The sequence below is a fragment of the Petromyzon marinus genome, chromosome 84 (assembly GCF_048934315.1).
Source record: "Petromyzon marinus isolate PM22_M1 ecotype Great Lakes invasive population chromosome 84, UKy_Petmar_22M1.pri1.0, whole genome shotgun sequence".
Taxonomy (NCBI): domain Eukaryota; kingdom Metazoa; phylum Chordata; class Hyperoartia; order Petromyzontiformes; family Petromyzontidae; genus Petromyzon; species Petromyzon marinus.
In genome coordinates this window covers 260530-287373 of record NC_133749.1, presented here as the reverse complement: position 1 = coordinate 287373, position 26844 = coordinate 260530, and the positions used below count along the sequence as shown (strand labels likewise).

Genomic DNA, 26844 nt, shown 5'->3' with positions numbered 1-26844 from the left:
GGTGATAAAACTCCTTTAATTAAACACTGTGTATCGAGCGTCCGTAACAAATTCACTTCCCACAGCGCCACATCCTCCTGTGCCAACAGCACAGGAGGATGAGCCAAGTCACAAACCAACCCCGTTCCCCCCCACCACCACCACCACATCCCTCTCCCTCCCCTCTCGGAGTCAAACAAAAGTGAACCTCTTTTTGATTTCAAGCGTTCGTGACTGCAGTAATTCACACTCTTGGCTCTTTCGGTAAAAGTCACCACGTTGAAGGGAAACAATAAAATATATTTTTTAAATTTTGATTTAAAGTTTTCGTGACTGCAGTAATTCATATTCTTAGTTTTTTTCGGTAAAGTCACGTTGAAGAGAAACAACAAAATAATAATAAAAATATATAAAACAATTAAAAATAAAAATTTCGTCTCCCCCCCCTCCTCTTTTCAGAATATAGATGGACTAGTCCTGGGTAAACTGCCAAATCGTTGCGCGTGGCGCTAACGTTTTTTTTATAAATAAATAAATGCGCCGTTTAAAAATTTAATTTATGCGAACCAACACACCTGAAGATGACCGTTTGAGTTATGGTCGAAACGTCGTGAGAATTTGTTTATTGTTTTATATATATTTAATTATTTTATTGTTTCCCTTCAACGTGGTGACTTTACCGAAAAAACTAAGAATATAAATAAAATATATATAAAACAACAATAAAAATTCTCACGACCACAACACAAACGGTCGTCATCAGGCGCGTCGGTTTTCAACGCAAACCGACGCACCTGATGACGACCGTTTGTGTTGTGGTCGTGAGAATGTTTATTGTTTTATATATATATTTTTTTGATATTTTATTGTTTCCCTTCAACGTGACTTTACCGAAAGAGCCAGGAATATGAGGTGAACCTCCTTGCAAACACGACGGGAGAGGCTGCGGATTCGCCCTACGCCTTTAGAACACGCGGATATATATACACACACACGCACACAGCGCACGCTTTGTGTACACGTGTGTGTGTGTACATGTGTGTGTGTACACGTGTGTGTGTGTACACGTGTGTACATGTGTGTGTACATATGTGTGTGTGTACACGTGTGTGTGTGTACACGTGTGTACATGTGTGTGTGTGTACATGTGTGTGTGTGTACACGTGTGTGTGTGTACACGTGTGTGTGTGTACACGTGTGTGTGTGTGTACACGTGTGTACATGTGTGTGTTGGTGTGTGTAGCGGTTAGCGCTACGCTGTGCTATGAACCTGGCGACCCGGGTTCGATTCCCGCTCACGGCCAACACCGGTGACGATTATCTGAACCGGTCCCGGGCCTCCCCTAGGTCGACTCAGCCTCAAATGAGTACCTGGTGCGGTGTGTAGTGAACATCGCCACTGGGGAGACAAAGGCGGTCGGGCGTGGTGCTGGCCACCCACTCCCTCGTGTGCCGTTCCGGCCTTCATAGGTGCTCGCTAACAACACTTGCCCCTACAGTCTGTTAAGGCTATACGGGGGATCTTTATCTTTGTGTGTATGTACACGTGTGTGTGTAAACGTCTGTGTATATACAGTGTGCATACGTGTCTGTGTGTATATACAGCGTGTGTACACGTGTCTGTGTATGTACACGTGTGTATGTACATTGTGTGTGTGTACACGTGTGTGTACACGTGTGTGTATATACAGTGTGTGTACACGTGTCTGTATGTACACGTGTGTGTGTGTACACGTGTCTGTGTGTATATACAGTGTGTGTACACGTGTCTGTGTGTATGTACACGTGTGTATGTACACGTGTGTATGTACACGTGTGTGTGTGTGTACACGTGTGTCTGTGTACACGTGTGTGTGTGTGTACACGTGTGTCTGTGTACACGTGTCTGTGTACACGTGTCTGTGTACACGTGTCTGTGTACACGTGTCTGTGTGTATATACAGCGTGTGTATACGTGTCTGTGTGTGTATGTACACGTGTGTGTATATGTACATTGTGTGTGCGTACACGTGTGTGTGTGTGTACACGTGCCTGTGTGTGTGTACACGTGTGTCTGTGTGTGTGTATATACAGCATGTGTGTATGTACACGTGTGTATGTACGTGTGTGTGTGTGTACACGTGTGTGTGCACGTGTGTGTGTATGTACACATGTTTGTGTGTATATACAGCGTGTCTGTGTGTACACGTGTCTGTGTATACACAGCGTGTGTCTGTGTGTACACGTGTCTGTGTATACACAGCGTGTGTAGGTGTGTACGTGTCTGTGTGTATATACAGCGTGTGTAGGTGTGTACACGTGTCTGTGTATACACAGCGTGTGTCTGTGTGTACACGTGTCTGTGTGTATATACAGCGTGTGTCTGTGTACACGTGTCTGTGTGTATATACAGCGTGTGTAGATGTGTACACGTGTCTGTGTGTATATACAGCGTGTGTAGATGTGTACACGTGTCTGTGTGTATATACAGCGTGTGTAGGTGTGTACACGTGTCTGTGTGTATATACAGCGTGTGTAGGTGTGTACACGTGTCTGTGTATACACAGCGTGTGTCTGTGTGTACACGTGTCTGTGTGTATATACAGCGTGTGTAGGTGTGTACACGTGTCTGTGTATACACAGCGTGTGTAGGTGTGTACACGTGTCTGTGTGTATATACAGCGTGTGTAGGTGTGTACACGTGTCTGTGTGTATACACAGCGTGTGTAGGTGTGTACACGTGTCTGTGTATACACAGCGTGTGTAGGTGTGTACACTTGTCTGTGTGTACAGTGTCTGTGTGTGTACCGTGTGTGTGTGTACTGTGTGTGTGTGTACGGTGTATGTGTGTACGGTGTATGTGTGTGTACTGTGTGTGTGCACTGTGTGTGTGTACTGTGTGTGTGTACTGTGTGTGTGTGTGTGTGTATTGTGTGTGTGTGTGTACTGTGTGTGTACCATGTGTGTGTGTACGGTGTGTGTACGGTGTGTGTGTGTACGGTGTGTGTGTGTACTGTGTGAGTGTGTGTGTGCCGTGTGTGTGTGTATGTACTGTGTGTGTGTGTACCGTGTGTGTGTGTGTGTATTGTGTGTGTACCATGTGTGTGTGTACCATGTGTGTGTGTACGGTGTGTGTACGGTGTGTGTGTGTACGTACGGTGTGTGTGTGTACTGTGTATGTGTGTATGTACTGTGTGTGTGTGTACGGTGTGTGTGTGCCGTGTGTGTGTGTACGGTGTGTGTGTGTGTGTCGTGTGTGTGTGTCGTGTGTGTGTGTCGTGTGTGTCGTGTGTGTGTGTACATACCGTGTGTGTGTGTACTGTGTGTGTACGGTGTGTGTGTGTGTACCGTGTGTGTATATACCGTGTGTGTGTACTGTGTGTGTGTGTACCGTGTGTGTGTGTACCGTGTGTGTGTGTGTACCGTGTGTGTGTGTACCTGTGTGTGTATGTACCTGTGTGTGTGTGTACCGTGTGTGTGTGTACCGTGTGTGTGTGTACCGTGTGTGTGTGTACCGTGTGTGTGTGTACCTGTGTGTGTGTACCTGTGTGTGTGTGTGTGTACGTGTGTGTGTGTACTGTGTGTGTGTGTGTACGGTGTGTGTATGTACTGTGTGTGTGTACCGTGTGTGTGTGTGTCGTGTGTGTGTACTGTGTGTGTGTGTACTGTGTGTGTACCGTGTGTGTATGTGTGTACTGTGTGTGTGTACATACCGTGTGTGTGTATATACCGTGTGTGTGTGTAGCGTGTGTACGGTGTGTGTGTGTACGGTGTGTGTGTGTACGGTGTGTGTGTGTACGGTGTGTGTGTGTACCGTGTGTGTGTGTCTATCAGGAGGTGGATCTGTTTCGAAGGACGTATTTCCCTCGCTGCAGCTGAGATAGGTAGACACGGATCTTACTACTGTCCGATGTCTTTCGCACCCAGACCTGCACGCACGCACACACACACACGTGGAGACGGACATCAGACTCGCAGACTTACGCAGACTCGCACAGAGACTCACACAGAGAGCCATAGACTCACACAAAGAGCCACAGACTCACAGAGACCCCTAGACTCACACAGAGAGCCATAGACTTAATCACACAGAGAGCCATAGACTCGCTCACAGAGACCCAGACTCACCCAGTGACCCATAGACACATACAGAGACCCCACAGACTCACACAGAGACCCACAGACTCACACAGAGACCCACAGACTCACACAGAGACCCACAGACTCACACAAAGACCCTTAAACACACACAAAGACCCACAGACTCACACAGAGACCCACAGACTCACACACACAGAGACCCATAGACTCACTCACACAGAGACCCATAGACTTACTCACACAGAGAGCCATAGACTCACTCACAGAGACCCATAGACTCACCCAGTGACCCATAGACACACACAGAGACCCCACAGACTCACACAGAGACCCACAGACTCACACAGAGACTCACAGACTCACTCACACAAAGACCCATAGACACACTCACACAGAGACCCATAGACTCACTCACACAGAGACCCATAGACACACTCACACAGAGACCCATAGACTCACTCACACAGAGACCCATAGACTCACTCACAGAGACCCATAGATTCACTCACACAGAGAGACATAGACTCACTCACACAGAGACCCACAGACACACACAGAGACCCATAGACACACACAGAGACCCATAGACTCACTCACACAGAGACCCATAGACTCACACAGAGACCCATAGACTCACTCACACAGAGACCCACAGACTCACTCACACAGACCCATAGACTCACTCACACAGAGACCCACAGACTCACTCACACAGACCCATAGACTCACTCACACAGACCCATAGACTCACTCACACAGAGACCCACAGACTCACTCACACAGAGACCCATAGACTCACTCACACAGAGACCCATAGACTCACACAGAGACCCATAGACTCACTCACACAGAGACCCACAGACTCACCATAGAGAGGCCCATAGACTCACTCACACAGAGACCCATAGACTCACACAGACACACACAGAGACCCATAGACTCACTCACACAGAGACCCACAGACTCACACAGAGACCCACAGACTCACACAGAGACCCCACAGACTCACACAGAGACACACAGACTCACTCACACAGAGACCCATAGACTCACTCACACAGAGACCCATAGACTCACTCACACAGAGACCCATAGACTCACACAGACACACACAGAGACCCATAGACTCACCACACAGAGACCCACAGACTCACACAGAGACCCCTAGACACACACAGAGACACCCACAGACTCACACAGAGACCCACAGACTCACTCACACAGAGACCCACAGACTCACACAGAGACCCACAGACTCACACAGAGACCCACAGACTCACACAGAGACCCACAGACTCACACAGAGACCCACAGACTCACTCACACAGAGACCCATAGACTCACTCACACAGAGACCCATAGACTCACTCACAGAGACCCATAGACTCACTCACACAGAGACCCACAGACTCACTCACACAGAGACCCATAGACTCACTCACACAGAGACCCACAGACTCACTGACACAGAGACCCATAGACTCACTCACACAGAGACCCATAGACTCACTCACAGAGACCCCATAGACTCTCACAGAGACCCATAGACTCACACAGAGACCCATAGACTCACACAGAGACCCACAGACTCACTCACACAGAGACCCACAGACTCACTCACACAGAGACCCACAGACTCACTCACACAGAGACCCACAGACACACACAGAGACACCCACAGACTCACACAGAGACCCACAGACTCACTCACACAGATACCCACAGACTCACACAGAGACCCACAGACTCACACAGAGACCCCATAGACTCACTCACACAGAGACCCCATAGACTCACACAGAGACCCCACAGACTCACACAGAGACCCACAGACTCACACAGAGACCCACAGACTCACACAGAGACCCCATAGACTCACTCACACAGAGACCCATAGACTCACTCACACAGAGACCCATAGACTCACTCACACAGAGACCCACAGACTCACTCACACAGAGACCCACAGACTCACTCACAGAGACCCACAGACTCACACAGAGACCCACAGACTCACTCACACAGAGACCCATAGACTCACTAGCACAGAGACCCATAGACTCACTCACACAGAGACCTATAGACTCACCCACACAGAGACCCATAGACTCACACAGAGACCCACAGACTCACTCACACAGAGACCCATAGACTCACTAGCACAGAGACCCATAGACTCACTCACACAGAGACCCATAGACTCACTCACACAAAGACCCATAGACTCACTCACACAGAGACCTATAAACTCACTTACACAGAGACCCATAGACTCACTCACACAGAGACCCATAGACTCACACAGAGACCCACAGACTCACACAGAGACCCACAGACTCAGAGACCCACAGACTCAGAGACCCACAGACTCACACAGAGACCCATAGACTCACTCACACAGAGACCCACAGACTCACTCACACAGAGACCCACAGACTCACTCACACAGAGACCCACAGACTCACTCACACAGAGACCCACAGACTCACCACACACAGAGACCCATAGACTCACCACACACAGAGACCCATACACTCACTCACACAGAGACCCACAGACTCACACAGAGACCCACAGACTCACTCACACGGAGACCCATAGACTCACTCACACAGAGACCCATAGACTCACACAGAGACCCATAGACTCACTAACACAGAGACCCATAGACACACAGAGACCCCTAGACACACACAGAGACCCCCTAGACACACACAGAGACCCACAGACTCACTCACAGAGACCCACAGACTCACTCACAGAGACCCACAGCCTCACTCACACAGACCCCATAGACTCACACAGAGACCCACAGACTCACACAGAGACCCCATAGACTCACACAGAGACCCACAGACTCACACAGAGACCCATAGACTCACACAGACACCCATAGACTCACACAGAGACCCCACAGACTCACACAGAGACCCACAGACTCACTCACACAGAGACCCATAGACTCACTCACACAGAGACCCCATAGACTCACACAGAGACCCCACATACTCACACAGAGCCCCACAGACTCACACAGAGACCCCACAGACTCACACAGAGACCCCACAGACTCACACAGAGACCCCACAGACTCACACAGAGACCCCACAGACTCACACAGAGACCCACAGACTCACTCACACAGAGACCCACAGACTCACTCACACAGAGAACCCACAGACTCACTCACACAGAGACCCCACAGACTCACACAGAGACCCACAGACTCACACAGAGACCCACAGACTCACTCACACAAAGACCCCACAGACTCACACAGAGACCCATAGACTCACTCACACAGAGACCCATAGACTCACACAGAGACCCACAGACTCACACAGAGACCCACAGACTCACTCACACAGAGACCCCACAGACTCACACAGAGACCCAACAGACTCACACAGAGACCCCACAGACTCACACAGAGACCCCACAGACTCACACAGAGACCAATAAACACACACAGAGACCCACAGAGACCCCACAGACTCACACAGAGACCCATAGACTCACACAGAGACCCATAGACTCACACAGAGACCCATAGACTCACTCACAAAGAGACCCCACAGACTCGCTCACACAGAGACCCACAGACTCACTCACACAGAGACCCCAGACTCACACAGAGACCCCACAGACTCACTCACACAGAGACCCACAGACTCACTCACACAGAGACCCACAGACTCACACAGAGACCCCACAGACTCACACAGAGACCCACAGACTCACTCACACAGAGACCCATAGACTCACACAGAGACCCACAGACTCACACAGAGACCCACAGACTCACACACAAAGAGACCCCACAGACTCACTCACACAGAGACCCACAGACTCACACAGAGACCCATAGACTCACACAGAGACCCATAGACTCACACAGAGACCCACAGACTCACTCACACAGAGACCCCATAGACTCACACAGAGACCCATAGACTCACTCACACAGAGACCCACAGACTCACACAGAGACCCCACAGACTCACACAGAGACCCACAGACTCACTCACACAGAGACCCACAGACTCACACAGAGACCCATAGACTCACACAGAGACCCATAGACTCACTCACAAAGAGACCCCACAGACTCGCTCACACAGAGACCCCACAGACTCACTCACACAGAGACCCATAGACTCACACAGAGGCCCACAGACTCACACAGAGACCCATAGACTCACTCACACAGAGACCCACAGACTCACCACACACAGAGACCCCACAGACTCACACAGAGACCCACAGACTCACTCACACAGAGACCCCACAGACTCACACAGAGACCCCACAGACTCACACAGAGACCAATAAACACACACAGAGACCCACAGACTCACACAGAGACCCACAGACTCACACAGAGACCCCACAGACTCACACAGAGACCCACAGACTCACTCACACAGAGACCCACAGACTCACACAGAGACCCATAGACACACACAGAGACCCACAGACTCACACAGAGACCCCACAGACTCACACAGAGACCCATAGACTCACACAGAGACCCATAGACTCACTCACAAAGAGACCCCACAGACTCGCTCACACAGAGACCCCACAGACTCACTCACACAGAGACCCATAGACTCACACAGAGGCCCACAGACTCACACAGAGACCCATAGACTCACTCACACAGAGACCCACAGACTCACCACACACAGAGACCCCACAGACTCACACAGAGACCCACAGACTCACTCACACAGAGACCCCACAGACTCACACAGAGACCCCACAGACTCACACAGAGACCAATAAACACACACAGAGACCCACAGACTCACACAGAGACCCCACAGACTCACACAGAGACCCATAGACTCACACAGAGACCCATAGACTCACTCACAAAGAGACCCATAGACTCACACAGAGACCCATAGACTCACTCACACAGAGACCCATAGACTCACACAGAGACCCACAGACTCACACAGAGACCCCACAAACACACACAGAGACCCCACAGACTCACACAGAGACCCCACAGACTCACACAGAGACCCCACAGACTCACACAGAGACCCCACAGACTCACACAGAGACCCACAGACTCACACAGAGACCCACAGACTCACTCACACAGAGACCCATAGACTCACACAGAGACCCACAGACTCACACAGAGACCCACAGACTCACTCACACAAAGACCCCATAGACTCACACAGAGACCCCACAGACTCACACAGAGACCCCACAGACTCACTCACACAGAGACCCCACAGACTCACACAGAGACCCACAGACTCACACAGAGACCCCTCAGGCTCACACAGAGACCCCACAGACTCACACAGAGACCCCACAGACTCACACAGAGACCCCACAGACTCACACAGAGACCCCACAGACTCACTCACAGAGACCCCATAGACTCACACAGAGACCCCACAGACTCACTCACAGAGACCCCACAGACTCACACAGAGACCCCACAGACTCACACAGAGACCCCACAGACTCACTCACAGAGACCCCATAGACTCACACAGAGACCCCATAGACTCACACAGAGACCCACAGACTCACTCACACAGAGACCCACAGACTCACACAGAGACCCCACAGACTCACACAGAGACCCCATAGACTCACTCACACAGATACCCCACAGACTCACACAGAGACCCCACAGACTCACACAGAGACCCACAGACTCACTCACACAGAGACCCATAGACTCACTAGCACAGAGACCCATAGACTCACTCACACAGAGACCTATAGACTCACCCACACAGAGACCCATAGACTCACACAGAGACCCACAGACTCACTCACACAGAGACCCATAGACTCACTAGCACAGAGACCCATAGACTCACTCACACAGAGACCCATAGACTCACTCACACAAAGACCCATAGACTCACTCACACAGAGACCTATAAACTCACTTACACAGAGACCCATAGACTCACTCACACAGAGACCCATAGACTCACACAGAGACCCACAGACTCACACAGAGACCCACAGACTCAGAGACCCACAGACTCAGAGACCCACAGACTCACACAGAGACCCATAGACTCACTCACACAGAGACCCACAGACTCACTCACACAGAGACCCACAGACTCACTCACACAGAGACCCACAGACTCACTCACACAGAGACCCACAGACTCACCACACACAGAGACCCATAGACTCACCACACACAGAGACCCATACACTCACTCACACAGAGACCCACAGACTCACACAGAGACCCACAGACTCACTCACACGGAGACCCATAGACTCACTCACACAGAGACCCATAGACTCACACAGAGACCCATAGACTCACTAACACAGAGACCCATAGACACACAGAGACCCCTAGACACACACAGAGACCCCCTAGACACACACAGAGACCCACAGACTCACTCACAGAGACCCACAGACTCACTCACAGAGACCCACAGCCTCACTCACACAGACCCCATAGACTCACACAGAGACCCACAGACTCACACAGAGACCCCATAGACTCACACAGAGACCCACAGACTCACACAGAGACCCATAGACTCACACAGACACCCATAGACTCACACAGAGACCCCACAGACTCACACAGAGACCCACAGACTCACTCACACAGAGACCCATAGACTCACTCACACAGAGACCCCATAGACTCACACAGAGACCCCACATACTCACACAGAGCCCCACAGACTCACACAGAGACCCCACAGACTCACACAGAGACCCCACAGACTCACACAGAGACCCCACAGACTCACACAGAGACCCCACAGACTCACACAGAGACCCACAGACTCACTCACACAGAGACCCACAGACTCACTCACACAGAGAACCCACAGACTCACTCACACAGAGACCCCACAGACTCACACAGAGACCCACAGACTCACACAGAGACCCACAGACTCACTCACACAAAGACCCCACAGACTCACACAGAGACCCATAGACTCATTCACACAGAGACCCATAGACTCACACAGAGACCCACAAACTCACACAGAGACCCACAGACTCACTCACACAGAGACCCCACAGACTCACACAGAGACCCAACAGACTCACACAGAGACCCCACAGACTCACACAGAGACCCCACAGACTCACACAGAGACCAATAAACACACACAGAGACCCACAGAGACCCCACAGACTCACACAGAGACCCATAGACTCACACAGAGACCCATAGACTCACACAGAGACCCATAGACTCACTCACAAAGAGACCCCACAGACTCGCTCACACAGAGACCCACAGACTCACTCACACAGAGACCCCAGACTCACACAGAGACCCCACAGACTCACTCACACAGAGACCCACAGACTCACTCACACAGAGACCCACAGACTCACACAGAGACCCCACAGACTCACACAGAGACCCACAGACTCACTCACACAGAGACCCATAGACTCACACAGAGACCCACAGACTCACACAGAGACCCACAGACTCACACACAAAGAGACCCCACAGACTCACTCACACAGAGACCCACAGACTCACACAGAGACCCATAGACTCACACAGAGACCCATAGACTCACACAGAGACCCACAGACTCACTCACACAGAGACCCCATAGACTCACACAGAGACCCATAGACTCACTCACACAGAGACCCACAGACTCACACAGAGACCCACAGACTCACACAGAGACCCCACAGACTCACACAGAGACCCACAGACTCACTCACACAGAGACCCACAGACTCACACAGAGACCCATAGACTCACACAGAGACCCATAGACTCACTCACAAAGAGACCCCACAGACTCGCTCACACAGAGACCCCACAGACTCACTCACACAGAGACCCATAGACTCACACAGAGGCCCACAGACTCACACAGAGACCCATAGACTCACTCACACAGAGACCCACAGACTCACCACACACAGAGACCCCACAGACTCACACAGAGACCCACAGACTCACTCACACAGAGACCCCACAGACTCACACAGAGACCCCACAGACTCACACAGAGACCAATAAACACACACAGAGACCCACAGACTCACACAGAGACCCACAGACTCACACAGAGACCCCACAGACTCACACAGAGACCCACAGACTCACTCACACAGAGACCCACAGACTCACACAGAGACCCATAGACACACACAGAGACCCACAGACTCACACAGAGACCCCACAGACTCACACAGAGACCCATAGACTCACACAGAGACCCATAGACTCACTCACAAAGAGACCCCACAGACTCGCTCACACAGAGACCCCACAGACTCACTCACACAGAGACCCATAGACTCACACAGAGGCCCACAGACTCACACAGAGACCCATAGACTCACTCACACAGAGACCCACAGACTCACCACACACAGAGACCCCACAGACTCACAGAGACCCACAGACTCACTCACACAGAGACCCCACAGACTCACACAGAGACCCCACAGACTCACACAGAGACCAATAAACACACACAGAGACCCACAGACTCACACAGAGACCCCACAGACTCACACAGAGACCCATAGACTCACACAGAGACCCATAGACTCACTCACAAAGAGACCCATAGACTCACACAGAGACCCATAGACTCACACAGAGACCCATAGACTCACTCACAAAGAGACCCATAGACTCACACAGAGACCCATAGACTCACTCACACGGAGACCCATAGACTCACACAGAGACCCACAGACTCACACAGAGACCCCACAAACACACACAGAGACCCCACAGACTCACACAGAGACCCCACAGACTCACACAGAGACCCCACAGACTCACACAGAGACCCCACAGACTCACACAGAGACCCACAGACTCACACAGAGACCCACAGACTCACTCACACAGAGACCCATAGACTCACACAGAGACCCACAGACTCACACAGAGACCCACAGACTCACTCACACAAAGACCCCATAGACTCACACAGAGACCCCACAGACTCACACAGAGACCCCACAGACTCACTCACACAGAGACCCCACAGACTCACACAGAGACCCACAGACTCACACAGAGACCCCTCAGGCTCACACAGAGACCCCACAGACTCACACAGAGACCCCACAGACTCACACAGAGACCCCACAGACTCACACAGAGACCCCACAGACTCACTCACAGAGACCCCATAGACTCACACAGAGACCCCACAGACTCACTCACAGAGACCCCACAGACTCACACAGAGACCCCACAGACTCACACAGAGACCCCACAGACTCACTCACAGAGACCCCATAGACTCACACAGAGACCCCATAGACTCACACAGAGACCCACAGACTCACTCACACAGAGACCCACAGACTCACACAGAGACCCCACAGACTCACACAGAGACCCCATAGACTCACTCACACAGATACCCCACAGACTCACACAGAGACCCCACAGACTCACACAGAGACCCACAGACTCACACAGAGACCCCACAGACTCACACAGAGACCCCACAGACTCACACAGAGACCCCACAGACTCACAGATCCTGCGGGCCAGCGACGTGGACAACATCTAACCTAGCCACCGTAGGTAGATGTTGTGCACCTCGCGCCAGGCTAGGTGCACGCGTCTGCGGCTTACCTCATTCGTGCCGATGGAGCTGATGACGCAGCTGATTTTGTTGGTGTCGCGAGCCTCCAGAAAGACCGGCTGGCTCTTGTGGTAGCTGTGACAGAGGCAAAGGTCCCCCGGGTAGCCTCAACGCCGTCAAGGGCAAAGTGTAACAGAGGCAAAGGTCCCCCGGGTAGCCTCAACGCCGTCAGGGTAAAGTGTAAAAGTGTGACAGAGACAAAGGTCCCTCGTGTAGCCTCAACGTCGCCAAGGGTAAAGTGTAACAGAGACAAAGGTCCCCCGGGTAGCCTCAACATCATCAGTGTAAAGTGTAAAAGTGTAACAGAGGCAAAGGTCCCCCGGGTAGCCTCAACGTCGTCAAGGGCAAAGTGTAAAAGTGTGACAGAGACAAAGGTCCCCCGGGTAGCCTCAACGCCGTCAGTGTAAAGTGTAAAAGTGTGACAGAGACAAAGGTCCCCCGGGTAGCCTCAACGTCAAGGGCAAAGTGTAAAAGTGTAACAGAGACAAAGGTCCCCCGGGTAGCCTCAACATCATCAGTGTAAAGTGTAAAAGTGTAACAGAGGCAAAGGTCCCCCGGGTAGCCTCAACGTCGTCAAGGGCAAAGTGTAAAAGTGTGACAGAGACAAAGGTCCCCCGGGTAGCCTCAACGCCGTCAGTGTAAAGTGTAAAAGTGTGACAGAGACAAAGGTCCCCCGGGTAGCCTCAACGTCAAGGGCAAAGTGTAAAAGTGTAACAGAGACAAAGGTCCCCCGGGTAGCCTCAACATCATCAGTGTAAAGTGTAAAAGTGTAACAGAGGCAAAGGTCCCCCGGGTAGCCTCAACGTCGTCAAGGGCAAAGTGTAAAAGTGTGACAGAGACAAAGGTCCCCCGGGTAGCCTCAACGCCGTCAGTGTAAAGTGTAAAAGTGTGACAGAGACAAAGGTCCCCCGGGTAGCCTCAACGTCAAGGGTAAAGTGTAAAAGTGTAACAGAGACAAAGGTCCCCCGGGTAGCCTCAACGCCGTCAGGGTAAAGTGTAAAAGTGTAACAGAGACAAAGGTCCCCCGGGTAGCCTCAACGCCATCAAGGGTAAAGTGTAAAAGTGTGACAGAGGCAAAGGTCCCCCGGGTAGCCTCAACGCCGTCAGGGCAAAGTGTAAAAGTGTGACAGAGACAAAGGTCCCCCGGGTAGCCTCAACGCCGTCAGGGGTAAAGTGTAAAAGTGTGACAGAGACAAAGATCCCCCGGGTAGCCTCAACGCCGCCAGGGCAAAGTATAAAAGTGTGACAGAGGCAAAGGTCCCCCGGGTAGCCTCAACGCCGTCAGGGGTAAAGTGTAAAAGTGTGACAGAGGCAAAGGTCCACCGGGTAGCGTTTTTTTGAGTGTGAGTGAGTAGCTGAGTGAGTGAGTAGCTGAGTGAGTAGCTGGGTGGGTGAGTAGCTGAGAGTAGCTGAGTGAGTGAGTAGCTGAGTGAGTAGCTGAGTGAGTAGCTGAGTGAGTGAGTGGCTGAGTGAGTAGCTGGGTGAGTGAGTAGCTGAGTGAGTAGCTGGGTGAGTGAGTAGCTGAGTGAGTAGCTGAGTGAGTGAGTAGCTGAGTGAGTGAATAGCTGAGTGAGTAGCTGAGTGAGTGAGTAGCTGAGTGAGTAGCTGAGTGAGTAGCTGGGTGAGTGAGTAGCTGAGTGAGTAGCGGAGTGAGTAGCTGAGTGAGTAGCTGGGTGAGTGAGTAGCTGAGTGAGTAGCTGAGTGAGTGAGTAGCTCAGTGAGTAGCTGGGTGAGTGAGTAGCTGAGTGAGTAGCTGAGTGAGTGAGTAGCTGAGTGAGTAGCTGGGTGAGTAGCTGGGTGAGTAGCTGAGTGAGTGAGTAGCTGAGTGAGTAGCTGGGTGAGTGAGTAGCTGAGTGAGTAGCTGGGTGAGTGAGTAGCTGAGTGAGTAGCTGAGTGAGTGAGTAGCTGAGTGAGTGAGTAGCTGAGTGAGTAGCTGAGTGAGTGAGTAGCTGAGTGAGTAGCTGAGTGAGTAGCTGGGTGAGTGAGTAGCGGAGTGAGTAGCTGAGTGAGTAGCTGGGTGAGTGAGTAGCTGAGTGAGTAGCTGAGTGAGTGAGTAGCTGAGTGAGTAGCTGGGTGAGTGAGTAGCTGAGTGAGTAGCTGGGTGAGTGAGTAGCTGAGTGAGTAGCTGAGTGAGTGAGTAGCTGAGTGAGTGAGTAGCTGAGTGAGTAGCTGAGTGAGTGAGTAGCTGAGTGAGTAGCTGAGTGAGTAGCTGGGTGAGTGAGTAGCTGAGTGAGTAGCTGGGTGAGTGAGTAGCTGAGTGAGTAGCTGAGTGAGTGAGTAGCTGAGTGAGTAGCTGGGTGAGTGAGCAGCTGAGTGAGTAGCTGGGTGAGTAGCTGGGTGAGTAGCTGAGTGAGTAGCTGGGTGAGTAGCTGGGTGAGTAGCTGGGTGAGTAGCTGAGTGAGTGAGTAGCTGAGTGAGTAGCTGAATGAGTAGCTGAGTGAGTAGCTGAGTGAGTAGCTGAGTGAGTGAGTAGCTGAGTGAGTAGCTGAGTGAGTAGCTGAGTGAGTAGCTGAGTAGCTGAGTGAGTAGCTGGGTGAGTGAGTAGCTGAGTGAGTAGCTGGGTAAGTGAGTAGCTGGGTGAGTAGCTGGGTGAGTAGCTGAGTGAGTGAGTAGCTGAGTGAGTAGCTGGGTGAGTAGCTGGGTGAGTAGCTGGGTGAGTAGCTGGGTGAGTAGCTGAATGAGTGAGTAGCTGAGTGAGTGAGTAGCTGAGTGAGTAGCTGGGTGAGTGAGTAGCTGAGTGAGTAGCGGAGTGAGTAGCTGAGTGAGTAGCTGGGTGAGTGAGTAGCTGAGTGAGTAGCTGAGTGAGTGAGTAGCTGAGTGAGTAGCTGGGTGAGTGAGTAGCTGAGTGAGTAGCTGAGTGAGTGAGTAGCTGAGTGAGTAGCTGGGTGAGTGAGCAGCTGAGTGAGTAGCTGGGTGAGTAGCTGGGTGAGTAGCTGAGTGAGTAGCTGGGTGAGTAGCTGGGTGAGTAGCTGGGTGAGTAGCTGAGTGAGTAGCTGAGTGAGTAGCTGAGTGAGTAGCTGAGTGAGTAGCTGAGTGAGTGAGTAGCTGAGTAGCTGAGTGAGTAGCTGGGTGAGTGAGTAGCTGAGTGAGTAGCTGGGTAAGTGAGTAGCTGGGAGAGTAGCTGGGTGAGTAGCTGAGTGAGTAGCTGAGTGAGTAGCTGGGTGAGTAGCTGGGTGAGTAGCTGGGTGAGTAGCTGAGTGAGTAGCTGGGTGAGTAGCTGGGTGAGTAGCTGGGTGAGTAGCTGAGTGAGTGAGTAGCTGAGTGAGTGAGTAGCTGAGTGAGTGAGTAGCTGAGTGAGTGAGTAGCTGGGTAAGTAACTTGGTGAGTAGCTGAGTGAGTAGCTGTGTGAGTAGCTGGGTGAGTAGCTGAGTTAGTAGCTGAGTGAGTAGCTGAGTGAGTAGCTGAGTGAGTAGCTGAGTGAGTAGCTGAGTGAGTAGCTGAGTGAGTAGCTGGGTGAGTGAGTAGCTGAGTGAGTAGCTGGGTGAGCGAGTAGCTGAGTGAGTAGCTGAGTGAGTGAGTAGCTGAGTGAGTAGCTGAGTGAGTAGCTGAGTGAGTGAGTAGCTGAGTGAGTAGCTGAGTGAGTAGCTGGGTGAGTGAGTAGCTGAGTGAGTAGCGGAGTGAGTAGCTGAGTGAGTAGCTGGGTGAGTAGCTGAGTGAGTAGCTGAGTGAGTGAGTAGCTGAGTGAGTAGCTGGGTGAGTGAGTAGCTGAGTGAGTAGCTGAGTGAGTGAGTAGCTGAGTGAGTAGCTGGGTGAGTGAGCAGCTGAGTGAGTAGCTGGGTGAGTAGCTGGGTGAGTAGCTGAGTGAGTAGCTGGGTGAGTAGCTGGGTGAGTAGCTGGGTGAGTAGCTGGGTGAGTAGCTGAGTGAGTGAGTAGCTGAGTGAGTAGCTGAATGAGTAGCTGAGTGAGTAGCTGAGTGAGTAGCTGGGTGAGTGAGTAGCTGGGTGAGTGAGTAGCTGAGTGAGTAGCTGAGTGAGTAGCTGAGTGAGTGAGTAGCTGAGTAGCTGGAGTGAGTAGCTGGGTGAGTGAGTAGCTGGGTGAGTAGCTGGGTAAGTGAGTAGCTGGGTGAGTAGCTGAGTGAGTAGCTGAGTGAGTAGCTGGGTGAGTAGCTGGGTGAGTAGCTGGGTGAGTAGCTGAGTGAGTAGCTGGGTGAGTAGCTGGGTGAGTAGCTGAGTGAGTGAGTAGCTGAGTGAGTAGCTGAGTGAGTGAGTAGCTGAGTGAGTGAGTAGCTGGGTAAGTAGCTGGGTGAGTAGCTGAGTGAGTAGCTGTGTGAGTAGCTGGGTGAGTAGCTGAGTTAGTAGCTGGGTGAGTAGCTGAGTGAGTAGCTGGGTGAGTAGCTGGGTGAGTAGCTGGGTGAGTAGCTGGGTGAGTAGCTGAGTGAGTGAGTAGCTGAGTGAGTAGCTGGGTGAGTAGCTGGGTGAGTAGCTGGGTGAGTAGCCGAGTGAGTGAGTAGCCGAGTGAGTGAGTAGCTGAGTGAGTGAGTAGCTGAGTGAGTGAGTAGCTGGGTGAGTGAGTAGCTGGGTGAGTGAGTAGCTGGGTGAGTAGCTGGGTGAGTAGCTGAGTGAGTAGCTGAGTGAGTGAGTAGCTGAGTAGCTGAGTGAGTAGCTGGGTGAGTAGCTGAGTGAGTAGCTGGGTGAGTAGCTGGGTGAGTGAGTAGCTGGGTGAGTAGCTGGGTGAGTAGCTGGGTGAGTAGCTGAGTGAGTGAGTAGCTGAGTGAGTAGCTGGGTGAGTAGCTGGGTGAGTAGATGGGTGAGTAGCTGAGTGAGTAGCTGAGTGAGTAGCTGGGTGAGTAGCGGGGTGAGTAGCTGGGTGAGTAGCTGAGTGAGTGAGTAGCTGAGTGAGTAGCTGGGTGAGTGAGCAGCTGAGTGAGTAGCTGGGTGAGTAGCTGGGTGAGTAGCTGAGTGAGTAGCTGGGTGAGTAGCTGGGTGAGTAGCTGGGTGAGTAGCTGGGTGAGTAGCTGAGTGAGTGAGTAGCTGAGTGAGTAGCTGAATGAGTAGCTGAGTGAGTAGCTGAGTGAGTAGCTGGGTGAGTGAGTAGCTGGGTGAGTGAGTAGCTGAGTGAGTAGCTGAGTGAGTAGCTGAGTGAGTGAGTAGCTGAGTAGCTGGAGTGAGTAGCTGGGTGAGTGAGTAGCTGAGTGAGTAGCTGGGTAAGTGAGTAGCTGGGTGAGTAGCTGAGTGAGTAGCTGAGTGAGTAGCTGGGTGAGTAGCTGGGTGAGTAGCTGGGTGAGTAGCTGAGTGAGTAGCTGGGTGAGTAGCTGGGTGAGTAGCTGAGTGAGTGAGTAGCTGAGTGAGTGAGTAGCTGAGTGAGTAGCTGAGTGAGTGAGTAGCTGAGTGAGTGAGTAGCTGGGTAAGTAGCTGGGTGAGTAGCTGAGTGAGTAGCTGTGTGAGTAGCTGGGTGAGTAGCTGAGTTAGTAGCTGGGTGAGTAGCTGAGTGAGTAGCTGGGTGAGTAGCTGGGTGAGTAGCTGGGTGAGTAGCTGAGTGAGTAAGTAGCTGAGTGAGTAGCTGGGTGAGTAGCTGGGTGAGTAGCCGAGTGAGTGAGTAGCTGAGTGAGTGAGTAGCTGAGTGAGTGAGTAGCTGAGTGAGTGAGTAGCTGGGTGAGTGAGTAGCTGGGTGAGTGAGTAGCTGGGTGAGTAGCTGGGTGAGTAGCTGAGTGAGTAGCTGAGTGAGTGAGTAGCTGAGTAGCTGAGTGAGTAGCTGGGTGAGTAGCTGAGTGAGTAGCTGGGTGAGTAGCTGGGTGAGTGAGTAGCTGGGTGAGTAGCTGGGTGAGTAGCTGGGTGAGTAGCTGGGTGAGTAGCTGAGTGAGTGAGTAGCTGAGTGAGTAGCTGGGTGAGTAGCTGGGTGAGTAGATGGGTGAGTAGCTGAGTGAGTAGCTGAGTGAGTAGCTGGGTGAGTAGCAGGGTGAGTAGCTGGGTGAGTAGCTGGGTGAGTAGCTGAGTGAGTAGCTGAGTGAGTAGCTGGGTGAGTAGCTGGGTGAGTAGCTGAGTGAGTAGCTGAGTGAGTAGCTGAGTGAGTGAGTAGCTGAGTGAGTAGCTGGGTGAGTAGCTGGGTGAGTAGCTGGGTGAGTAGCTGGGTGAGTGAGTAGCTGAGTGAGTAGCTGAGTGAGTGAGTAGCTGGGTAAGTAGCTGGGTGAGTAGCTGAGTGAGTAGCTGTGTGAGTAGCTGGGTGAGTAGCTGGGTGAGTAGCTGGGTGAGTAGCTGGCTGAGTAGCTGGGTGAGTAGCCGAGTGAGTAGCTGGGTGAGTAGCTGAGTTAGTAGCTGGGTGAGTAGCTGAGTGAGTAGCTGAGTGAGTGAGTAGCTGGGTGAGTAGCTCAGTGAGTGAGTAGCTGGGTGAGTAGCTGAGTGAGTAGCTGAGTGAGTAGCTGAGTGAGTAGCTGGGTGAGTAGCTGAGTAGCTGGGTGAGTAGCTGAGTGAGTGAGTAGCTGAGTGAGTGAGTAGCTGAGTGAGTGAGTAGCTGGGTGAGTAGCTGGGTGAGCAGCTGGGTGAGTAGCTGAGTGAGTAGCTGAGTGAGTAGCTGAGTGAGTAGCTGGGTGAGTAGCTGAGTGAGTAGCTGAGTGAGTAGCTGAGTGAGTAGCTGGGTGAGTAGCTGAGTGAGTGAGTAGCTGAGTGAGTAGCTGAGTGAGTAGCTGGGTGAGTAGCTGGGTGAGTGAGTAGCTGGGTGAGTAGCTGGGTGAGTAGCTGGGTGAGTATCTGGGTGAGTAGCTGAGTAGCTGAGTGAGTAGCTGGGTGAGTAGCTGGGTGAGTAGCTGGGTGAGTGAGTAGCTGGGTGAGTGAGTAGCTGGGTGAGTAGCTGGGTGAGTAGCTGAGTGGGTAGCTGGGTGAGTAGCTGAGTGGGTGAGTAGCTGGGTGAGTAGCTGGGTGAGTAGCTGGGTGAGTAGCTGAGTGAGTAGCTGGGTGAGTAGCTGAGTGAGTAGCTGAGTGAGTAGCTGGGTGAGTAGCTGAGTGAGTAGCTGAGTGAGTAGCTGGGTGAGTAGCTGAGTGAGTAGCTGAGTGAGTGAGTAGCTGAGTGAGTAACTGGGTGAGTGAGTAGCTGACTGAGTAGCTGAGTGAGTAGCTGGGTGAGTAGCTGAGTGAGTAGCTGGGTGAGTAGCTGGGTGAGTAGCTGAGTGAGTAGCTGAGTGAGTAGATGAGTGAGTGAGTAGCTGAGTGAGCGAGTAGCTGGGTGAGTAGCTGGGTGAGTAGCTGGGTGAGTGAGTAGCTGGGTGAGTAGCTGGGTGAGTAGCTGAGTGAGTGAGTAGCTGGGTAAGTAGCTGGGTGAGTAGCTGGGTGAGTAGCTGGGTGAGTGGCTGAGTGAGTAGCTGGGTGAGTAGCTGGGTGAGTAGCTGGGTGAGTAGCTGGGTGAATGGCTGAGTGAGTAGCTGGGTGAGTAGCTGGGTGAGTAGCTGGGTGAGTGGCTGGGTGAGTAGCTGGGTGAGTGGCTGGGTGAGTAGCTGAGTGAGTGAGTAGCTGAGTGAGTGAGTAGCTGGGTGAGTAGCTGTGTGAGTGGCTGAGTGAGTAGCTGGGTGAGTAGCTGGGTGAGTAGCTGGGTGAGTGAGTAGCTGAGTGAGTGAGTAGCTGGGTGAGTAGCTGGGTGAGTAGCTGGGTGAGTGGCTGAGTGAGTAGCTGGGTGAGTAGCTGGGTGAGTAGCTGGATGAGTGGCTGGGTGAGTAGCTGGGTGAGTGGCTGAGTGAGTAGCTGGGTGAGTAGCTGGGTGAGTTGCTGGGTGAGTAGCTGGGTGAGTAGCTGGGTGAGTGAGTAGCTGAGTGAGTGAGTAGCTGGGTGAGTAGCTGGGTGAGTAGCCGGGTGAGTAGCCGGGTGAGTAGCTGAGTGCATGAGTAGCTGGGTGAGTAGCTGGGGGAGTAGCTGGGTGAGTAGCTGGATGAGTGGCTGAGTGAGTAGCTGGGTGAGTAGCTGAGTGAGTAGCTGGGTGAGTAGCTGGGTGAGTAGCTGAGTGAGTAGCTGGGTGAGTAGCTGGGTGAGTAGCTGGGTGAGTAGCTTGGTGAGTAGATGAGTGAGTAGCTGGGTGAGTAGCTGAGTGAGTGAGTAGCTGGGTGAGTAGCTGGGTGAGTAGCTGGATGAGTAGCTGGGTGAGTGAGTAGCTGGGTGAGTAGCTGGGTGAGTGAGTAGCTGAGTGAGTAGCTGGGTGAGTGAGTAGCTGGGTGAGTGAGTAGCTGGGTGAGCGAGTAGCTGAGTGAGTGAGCAGCTGGGTGAGTAGCTGGGTGAGTAGCTGGGTGAGTAGCTGAGTGAGTAGCTGGGTGAGTAGCTGAGTGAGTGAGTAGCTGAGTGAGTAGCTGGGTGAGTGAGTAGCTGAGTGAGTGAGTAGCTGGGTGAGTAGCTGGGTGAGTAGCTGTGTGAGTAACTGGGTGAGTAGCTGGGTGAGTAGCTGGGTGAATAGCTGGGTGAGTAGCTGGGTGAGTAGCTGGGTGAGTAGCTCACCATCTCCGATCGTAGCAGAGCTTCCCATCATCGATGCGGGCTTCGAACCGCTGACTCGGTGATTCTGGGTAAATTATGGGAGCAAGCAGACTGAACCATTACACTCAGAGGGGGGGTGACACGGGACTGAACCATTACACACAGTGGGGGTGACACAGGACTGACCCATTACACACAGTGGGGGTGACACGGAATGAACCATTATACACAGAGGGGGTGACACGGGACTGAACCATTACAGACAGAGGGGGTGACACAGGACTGAACCATTACACACAGAGGGGGGTGTGACACGGGACTGAACCATTACACACAGGCAGAGAGGGGGTGACATGGGACTGAACCATTACACACAGAGGGGGGTGACATGGGACTGAACCATTACAGACAGTGGGGGGTGACACGGGACTGAACCATTACACACAGTGGGGGTGACACGGAATGAACCATTATACACAGAGGGGGTGACACGGGACTGAACCATTACACACAGTGGGGGTGGCACGGGACTGAACCATTCCACACAGAGGGGGGTGACACGGGACTGAACCATTCCACACAGAGGGGGGTGACACAGGACTGAACCATTACACACAGAGGGGGGTGTGACACGGGACTGAACCATTACACACAGGCAGAGAGGGGGTGACATGGGACTGAACCATTACACACAGAGGGGGGTGACATGGGACTGAACCATTACAGACAGTGGGGGGTGACACGGGACTGAACCATTACACACAGTGGGGGGTGACACGGGACTGAACCATTACACACAGGCAGAGGGGTGACACAGGACTGAACCATTACACACAGGCAGAGGGGTGACACAGGACTGAACCATTACACACAGTGGTGGTGACACAGGACTGAACCATTACAGAGAGGGGGTGACACAGGACTGAACCATTACACACAGTGGGGGTGACACAGGACTGAACCATTACACACAGAGGGGGTGACACGGGACTGAACCATTACAGAGAGGGGGTGACACAGGACTGAACCATTACACACAGAGGGGGTGACACGGGACTGAACCATTACACACAGTGGGGGGTGACACGGGACTGAACCATTACAGACAGTGGGGGTGACACAGGACTGAACCATTACACACAGTGGGGGTGACACAGGACTGAACCATTACACACAGTGGGGTGTGACACGGGACTAAACCATTACACACAGGCAGAGAGGGGTGTGACACGGGACTGAACCATTACACACAGAGGGGGTGACACAGGACTGAACCATTACACAGGGGGGTGACACGGGACTGAACCATTACACAGTGGGGGGTGACACAGGACTGAACCATTACACAGAGGGGGGGGTGACACGGGACTGAACCATTACACACAGTGGGGGGTGACACAGGACTGAACCATTACACAGAGAGGGGTGACACAGGACTGAACCATTACACACAGTGGGGGGTGACACAGGACTGAACCATTACACAGTGGGGGGGTGACACGGGACTGAACCATTACACACAGTGGGGGGTGACACGGGACTGAACCATTACACACAGTAGGGGTGACACAGGACTGAACCATTACACACAGTAGGGGTGACACAGGACTGAACCATTACACAGTGGGGGGTGACACGGGACTGAACCATTACACACAGTGGGGGGTGACACAGGACTGAACCATTACACAGAGGGGGGTGACACGGGACTGAACCATTACACACAGTGGGGGTGACACGGGACTGAACCATTACACACAGAGGGGGGTGACACGGGACTGAACCATTACACAGTGGGGGGTGACACGGGACTGAACCATTACACACAGATGGGGGTGACACAGGACTGAACCATTACACAGTGGGGGGTGACACGGGACTGAACCATTACACACAGTGGGGGTGAGACGGGACTGAACCATTACACACAGAGGGGGGTGACACAGGACTGAACCATTACACACAAAGGGGGGTGACACGGGACTGAACCATTACACACAAAGGGGGGTGACACAGGACTGAACCATTACACACAGAGGGGGGGTGACACAGGACTGAACCATTACACACAGTGGGGGTGACACAGGACTTAACCATTACACACAGTGGGGGTGACACGGAACTGAACCATTTCAGACAGAGGGGGTGACACGGGACTGAACCATTACACACAGTGGGGGTGGCACGGGACTGAACCATTACACACAGTGGGGGTGACACAGGACTGAACCATTACACACAGGCAGAGGGGGTGACACGGGACTGAACCATTACACACAGAGGGTGTGACACGGGACTGAACCATTACACAGAGAGGGGTGTGACACAGGACTGAACCATTCCAGAGGGGTGTGGGTGACACGGTACTGAACCATTCCACACAGAGGGGTGTGACACGGGACTGAACCATTCCACACACAGGGGTGTGGGTATGTAACAAGGGACTGAACCATTCCACACAGTGGGTGTGACACAGGACTGAACCATTCCACACAGAGGGGTGTGGGTATGTAACACGGGACTGAACCATTCCACACAGAGGGTTATGTAACACGGGACTGAACCATTACACACAGACAGAGGGGGGTGACACGGGACTGAACCATTCCACACAGAGGGGTGTGGGTATGTAACACAGGACTGAACCATTCCACACAGTGGGGGTGACACTGGACTGAACCATTACACACAGAGGGGTGTGGTTATGTAGCACGGTACCTGCTCTCTTGAACGGCTTTCCCTGCAAACACAACGAAGACAACAGCAGCCATCACTGACCACAGCCACTACGCGAAACCGCGCCCACAACACCCGCTCTGCCTGTCTCTCTCTGTGTGTGTGTCTCTGTGTGTGTCTCTCTCTGTGTGTGTCTCTCTGTGTGTGTGTCTCTCTCTCTGTGTGTCTGTGTGTGTGTGTCTCTGTGTGTGTCTCTGTGTGTCTCTCTGTGTGTGTCTCTCTCTCTGTGTGTGTGTCTCTCTCTCTGCGTGTCTGTGTGTGTGTGTCTCTCTGTGTGTCTCTCTCTGTGTGTCTCTCTCTGTGTGTGTGTCTCTCTCTCTCTGTGTCTCTCTCTCTCTCTCTGTGTCTCTCTTTCTGTGTGTGCCTCTCTCTCTGTGTGTGTCTCTCTCTCTCTGTGTGTGTCTCTCTCTGTGTGTGTCTCTCTCTCTCTCTGTGTGTCTCTCTCTGTGTGTGTCTCTGTGTGTGTCTCTGTGTGTGTCTCTCTCTCTGTGTGTGTGTCTCTCTCTCTGTGTGTCTGTGTGTGTGTGTCTCTCTCTCTGTGTGTGTCTCTGTGTGTGTCTCTGTGTGTGTCTCTCTCTGTGTGTGTCTCTGTGTCTCTCTCTCTGTGTGTGTGTGTGTCTCTCTCTGTGTGTCTCTGTGTGTGTCTCTCTCTCTGTCTGTGTGTGTCTCTCTCTGTGTGTCTCTCTCTGAGTGTGTCTTTGCTTGTGTGTGTCTCTCTCTCTCTCTCTGTGTGTGTCTCTGCTTGTGTGTGTGTCTCTGCTTGTGCGTGTCTGCTTGTGTGTGTGTCTCTCTGTGTCTGCTTGTGTGTGTGTCTGTGTGTGTGTCTCTCTCTCTCTGTGTGTGTCTCTCTCTCTGTGTGTCTCTGCTTGTGTGTGTCTCTCTGTGTGTCTCTCTCTGTGTGTCTCTCTCTGTGTCTCTCTCTGTGTGTGTTTGTCTCTCTCTGTGTGTGTGTCTCTCTCTGTGTGTGTCTCTCTCTGTGTGTCTCTCTCTCTGTGTGTCTCTCTCTGTGTGTGTGTCTGCTTGTGTGTGTCTCTCTCTCTGTGTGTGTGTCTGCTTGTGTGTGTCTCTCTCTCTGTGTGTGTGTCTCTGTGTGTGTCTCCCTCTCTCTGTGTCTCTGTGTGTGTGTCTCTCTCTCTGTGTCTCTCTCTCTGTGTCTCTGCTTGTGTGTGTCTCTGCTTGTGTGTGTCTCTCTCTGTGTGTCTCTCTCTGTGTGTGCGTCTCTGTGTGTGCGTCTCTGTGTGTGCGTCTCTGTGTGTGTGTCTCTCTCTGTGTGTCTCTGCTTGCGTGTGTGTCTCTCTCTGTTTGTGTGTCTGCTTGTGTGTGTGTCTCTCTCTGTGTGTGTCTCTGCTTGTGTGTGTGTCTCTCTCTCTGTGTATGTCTCTGCTTGTGTGTGTCTCTCTCTCTCTCTGTGTGTGTGTCTCTCTGTGTGTCTCTCTCTGTGTGTCTCTGTGCTTGTGTGTGTGTCTCTGCTTGTGTGTGTGTCTCTGCTTGTGTGTGTCTCTGCGTGCGCGCGCCTGTGTGAGTTAACGCTACAAGTGAGATCTTGGTCTGCCTGTGTGTGTGTGGGTCTCTGTGTGTGTGTGTGTCTCTGTGTGTGTGTGTGTCTGTGTGTGTGTCTGTGTGTGTGTCTCTGTGTGTGTGTGTGTCTCTGTGTGTGTGTGTCTCTGTGTGTGTGTGTGTCTCTGTGTGTGTGTGTGTGGAGCTGTAGTGTAGCGGTGTAGCGCTACACTACAGCTACGAACCCCAGTTCGATTCCCGCTCAACGGCCAACACCGCCATCAGTGACGACTATCTGAACCGGTCCCGGGCCTCCCCTAGGTCGACTCAGCCCTCAAATGAGATACCTGGTGCGGTGTGTAAACATCGCCACTGGGGAGACAAAGGCGGTCGGGCGTGGTGCTGGCCACCCACCCCCTCGTGTGCCGTTCCGGCCTTCGTAGGTGCTGCTCGCTAACAGCACTTGCCCCTACAGTCTGTTACAGGCTACATGGGGGATCTTTGTGTGTGGCTTTGTGTGTCTGTCTGGCTGCCTGTGT

At 52.5% G+C, this 26844-nt stretch overlaps 1 protein-coding gene across 1 annotated transcript in view; it reads right to left on the bottom strand.

Moving 5' to 3' along the window:
• LOC116937713 (SIN3A corepressor complex component SDS3) overlaps window positions 1-26844 on the bottom strand; it is a 52918-nt gene continuing 26074 nt past the window's right edge. The window contains 4 exon segments of the mRNA XM_032944808.2: window positions 1-3887; window positions 13676-13760; window positions 22094-22157; window positions 24791-24812. Coding sequence (XP_032800699.1) covers window positions 3789-3887; window positions 13676-13760; window positions 22094-22157; window positions 24791-24812 — 270 coding nt within the window. The 3' untranslated portion in view covers window positions 1-3788.